We start from the raw sequence: 5,004 nt of genomic DNA on the forward strand, positions 1-5,004 counted from the left end.
TGAGGCTACGGCAGGCGATTGAGGTCTCCTCGCCGTCGCCGGCGCCGGCGTGGGAAGTAGGAGAGGTTGGTGTCCTGGGGAAAATTAAAAAAAGAGAAGATGTGGAGTTTGCGCTCGCTCGCAACGGAGAAGAGAATTAAAGGGTGTTTGTTTCCAGGGACTTATTGGCTTAGGGACTTAAAAAAGTCCCTATAAGTCCCATCTAAACAAAATAGGAGGGACTTATAGGGACTTAAAGTGGGCAGTTGGGACTTATGAAATAAGACTCTCAAGGAGGGACTTATATGGACTTATAGTTATAATATGGTCTTATAGGGACTTATAAGTCTCAGGAACCAAAAAGATAGGGACTTTTTAGGAACTTGGGACTAAAAAAAATCCTAGGACCAAACAGGGCCTTAGAAGAGAAGAAGAAGAAGAAAAGGGAATGCAAGGGAAGGAAGCGTGCCATCCATCGACTCGCTGGTTTCAGTGCACGCGAGCGCGTCTCCACAAGATCGTTTCCATCCATCCATCCAACCGCTCTCTCTGTCCTGTCCTGCTCGGAAACCAGCCATACTCATAATACTACCAAGTTACCAAGTAAGTGAATAGGGTACGAGCAGTGGCTTACAGGGAATACTTTATTGGCATCACCGATGCAGTTGCAGATGGAGCCGGACTGACCCCGATAAAAGATCCTCATCGATCAGTCAAACTCCTCAAGCTTCAGCATTGACAGAGCCGAGCTCTTTGACCATGCTCCGCAAGTTTTCCCAGGACACCCCGCCGGGCGCCGCGGCCTCCTCCGCGTTGACCTTCCACCCAGCCGTGCTCCCCCGCATGTCCTCCGCCTTCATCGCATGCCTGACGTGGCTCGCCACCTGCTCCCTCCTCACCTCGTCGTCAAGCCGGACGCCCACACCCCACACCTCGCAGGCGTACTTGCAGTTGGTGTACTGGTCGACGAACCCCGGCCAGCACACCATCGGCACTCCGGTAGCCACGCTCTCGCAGGTCGAGTTCCACCCGTTATGCGTCAGGAAGCACCCCACGGCCGGGTGCCCTAGCACCTGATCCTGCGGGCACCACGTGGTCAGGAAGCACCGCCCTGCAGTCGCCGCGACGAACTCCGCCGGCAGTGAGCTCAAGCCAGCGCCGGCGCCATCGCCGGGGAAGAGGTTGTCCCAGATGGACCAGAGAAACGGTTGGCCGCTGGCGGCGAGGCCCCACGCGAACTCGACGAGCTGGTCGGTGGAGAGGACCGTAAGGCTGCCAAAGTTGGCGTACACGATGGAGCCCGGTTGTTGCGTGTCCAACCACGCGAGGCACTCGCTGTCCTGCTTCCACAGGCCCAGGCCGCTGGCGGAGCCGGAGGCGTCGTCGTCCCTTGGCCTTAGGTGGTGGTTGAGGAGGGGGCCTAGGGGACCGACAGTGTAGATGCGCGGGTATTCGGCGCGGAGAGCAGCGAGGACGTCGGCTTCTAGGTCGTCGAAGGTGTTGAGGATGAGCGCGCCGGCCTTGGTGCAGCCGTTGGCCTCCACCGTGTTGAAACAGAGGCCAAAATCGTCCGGGTCGGTCGTGCAGACGAAGCTGGAGGTGTCTCCGAGGCTGATCCACGGTATGCCCGGGATCCAGTCGATGACCGTTCTACTCAGGTGTCCGTTTGTCAAGCAGCTCTCGTCTGCAAACATACGTATGTAATAACAGTACAAACAATGAAACAAATACTAGTAAGTTTACTGTAAGTTGCTCAAAAAACAAAGGTTTGCCAAGTTGCTCGAAAATTTATAATAAGTCAATGTTTTATTATTTTTTGAATAAATTAAGGCAATGTTTCGAGGCAAAGAGTTGTAAAAATCACATTGAGTTTTGAGAAACGGATTTTTTTTATTGTTTCTCAATTGGAGCATGCAAAAACTCCAAACCAAACTAGATCAACGCACCCTACACTCTTAGCACCTAGGAGATCGACAAGTGGACAGAAGGAGCTAGCCTGACTCGGGGAAGACATCACAAATAAGCGCCGAAGATGGAGTGCATTGCATCGTGGATGCCCACGCTCACAACACCAACCAACACATGACAACACGGCGCCCCAAGCCTCGCCGCCGAGGCAAAAGAGGCAACCCACACCAGCTACTCCTCCGGAAGACACCCTGAGCATCCAAGCAGCATCTCCAAGGAGAGGACGACGCCATGGCGCCAACGCTGCATGGCCCGACAAACCGAGCCTAAGGTTTCCCCCGATGCCTGATCAGGGGATGGACATGGCCATGACAATGCCTCCAGGGAGGAGACGAAGCCCACAAGGCGTCATTGTTGCCCGCGGCCACAACAACCCACAGGTTTCTCTTCGGCCATGTTCATCAAGTTTCGACACTATGCCTTTATAATCTCTCGAAACCTCCAAAAAGATTTATTGAGCAATTTTTTCACCGTCACCAACCCATGTTCCACAACAATCTAATCTAGAGCTATTTTTGATACCTTGTCAGACTAGGAATTCACCGTTGGAGCTATCTTCATCAACCCATTTACAAGGCCACACTTACCACTCGTCGTCGTGAGTCCCGATGTAAAATATCCCTCATCGCGGGACTATTGAGAATTCATCTCAAAGGGGCGGAAGTCCCGACTTACAAGGCCACACTTACCACTCAATCTGCTCAACAACAGTACAATGTATGACTAAGTGCATAATCAGGATCTCCCGTGGAGATTTTAGATAAAAGGCATGCGCGCGACTTTATAGATAAAGACACCAGACAGAGTTCGAACACTAACAACCAACTAAACAGACAGATGAAATGTTGCCCCAAACGCGGGCTCACCCGAAGTTTAAAGGAGAGATACATGGCTCCCAGGCCAGCACACGTACGGCACGCAGGCCGGAGGTAAATTTTATTCCTAGTCATCCATAAAGACCAGCACATAGCTCCAAGGCCAACCCAGAAGACCCTTTTAGAAACGCTAGTCAAAGAATTAGCAAGGGCCCGAATCTTAGAGAAGGATGAGGGGTCCCATGAGACCTGGAGCCAGGATCTAACGCATCTCCAGACCAACTTGGCCAAAACACAGTGGAAAAAAAATGTGATTCGTGTCCTCCAAAGCACCGTAGTGGGCGCAGAAATCCGATCCCGGGCCATTCCTCTTATGGACCTGGTCCGCCGCGGGCAAACGCCCTCGAAAATCATGCCACATGAAGATCTTCACCTTTGGGGGAATACGAGCCCGCCAAACTAGATTAAATCTGTTGGTGGGAGATCCGCCAACAAGCTTTGAATATAAATACTTAACCGAAAAATGAACTGGAGAGGTATGGGGCTAGACCACCGAGTCCACGTTCTCCAAGAGCGTAGGGAAGAAAACAGTAAGTCTTTGCCAATCTTCAAAATCTACATGAGATAGGGAATGACGAAAAGACCAAGTCCCAATTATTAGCCGAGAGCTCGGCGATTGAGATGTTTGGGTTGGGACAATAGGAAAAGAGTGTGGAAAAACTCACAGACAGAGGTGAGTCTCCACACCACCAATCAAGCCAGAAGCAAACAGAGGAGCCGTCCCCGACAACAAACTTAACATGGGCCAAAAACAAAGGCCTAACTTTGACCAAATCCTTCCAGAATTGTGAGCCTCCGTGCGCAGAAGCAAACAACGGGATAGAAAGAGGGAAGTACGTAGCTTGAAGGATAGAGAACCATAAGGATCCAACTCCTGTTGTCATAATTTTTCACCACCATGTAATCAGTAGGCATTTATTCATGATGGTAGTGTTAATAATGCCCAACCCCCAAAGGTTTTTTGGTCTACACATAAGTTTCCACCTGACAAATCTGTATTTGCGCCTATTGTCTGCCACATTCTAGTAGAAAACACCTCTATGCTTATGAAAGCATGTGTGCGTGCCAACCGAGAGCAGATAGAAGCACATGAAAAACATTGGAAAGGAGGATAAGCAAGCGTTGATCAGCGCCACTTTCCCAGCACTAGTATTGTATCTATCTCGCCAAAGGAGGACCCTATTACCCACTTTAGCCACGGCAGGAGCAAATTCTTTCTCATAAAGCATATCAGGGGAGATAGGGAGGCCCAGATATTTAAACAGGAAAGGTCCCAGCTTACAATTGAGGAGGTGGGCCACCCTTAAGGCCTCGATATTATCCACACCAGTAACTATGACCTCACTTTTAGAGAAGTTAATTTTGAGACCCGACAGTGCCTTGAAGCACAAAAGAATAAACTTGAGGTGAGCGATGCAGGATTCATTTAGGTCTACCATAATGATAGTGTCATCCGCATATTGGAGATGAGTGACCCCTTCAGCATCGATCTTTTTTGATATAAATTGGTTCGAGGTGTTACCTTTGAGTGGCACGTAGCCTCTTTCCGTTAGCTCCCGGAGCCGCATGTGGGCCATCAGCGATGCAGCGCTACAAGTCCAGAGCACCATGCTCGGCACGCCCAGCTCCCGCGCCACGTCCAGCGCGAAGCTCATCAACACCGTCGGCAGCATGCAGGTCACCGGTGGCACGCCTGGGGTGCCGTTGAGCCGCAGGAGGAGCTCCTTCAGCGGATCCGCGGACCGCTGGCTCGTGGCGGCAGACAGCCTGAGGTCGTAGTCCTCGACGTCCCGGTCAAGGTTTTGGATCCCAAGTGGACATTTTTTTTCGAGGGGCACCGGGGTAACCGCGAAACACCGGAAAAAATTCAAACGAAATTTGAAATTAAATTTTGAATTCAAATATTTTTGAAATCGATATAGATAGAGGTTTAACTCCCAAAGTTATCACTTATCTGCTCCTGGCGTAGTGGCTATTCAAGCCGAACTCCCCGTTGCTAAAAAGGTCACGAGTTCGACACCTGTCCAGTCCAACAAATTTCTAGATTCGATCCCACAACGTGCTGTTGAGGAAAGGCTGGCGTTGCACTAGGCCACGACCACTTTCGTTAAAACAGAAGAGATGGCCTTTATTTAACTACACTCTGAGTGTTTGAATTCAAAATTTTCGAGATTTTTTGCCC

At 50.6% G+C, this 5,004-nt stretch overlaps 1 protein-coding gene across 1 annotated transcript in view; it reads right to left on the reverse strand.

Annotated features, from left to right (window-relative positions):
• Positions 1-701: 701 nt before the first annotated feature.
• LOC119309048 (7-deoxyloganetin glucosyltransferase-like) overlaps positions 702-5,004 on the reverse strand; it is a 9,967-nt gene continuing 5,664 nt past the window's right edge. Inside the window, exons 2-3 of the mRNA XM_037585149.1 lie at positions 4,345-4,589; positions 702-1,663 (exon numbers count right to left, since the gene is read on the reverse strand). Coding sequence (XP_037441046.1) covers positions 702-1,663; positions 4,345-4,589 — 1,207 coding nt within the window. The remainder of the gene's footprint in view (positions 1,664-4,344; positions 4,590-5,004) is intronic.

This window comes from Triticum dicoccoides, chromosome 5B, assembly GCF_002162155.2.
Source record: "Triticum dicoccoides isolate Atlit2015 ecotype Zavitan chromosome 5B, WEW_v2.0, whole genome shotgun sequence".
NCBI classification, from domain to species: Eukaryota; Viridiplantae; Streptophyta; class Magnoliopsida; order Poales; family Poaceae; genus Triticum; species Triticum dicoccoides.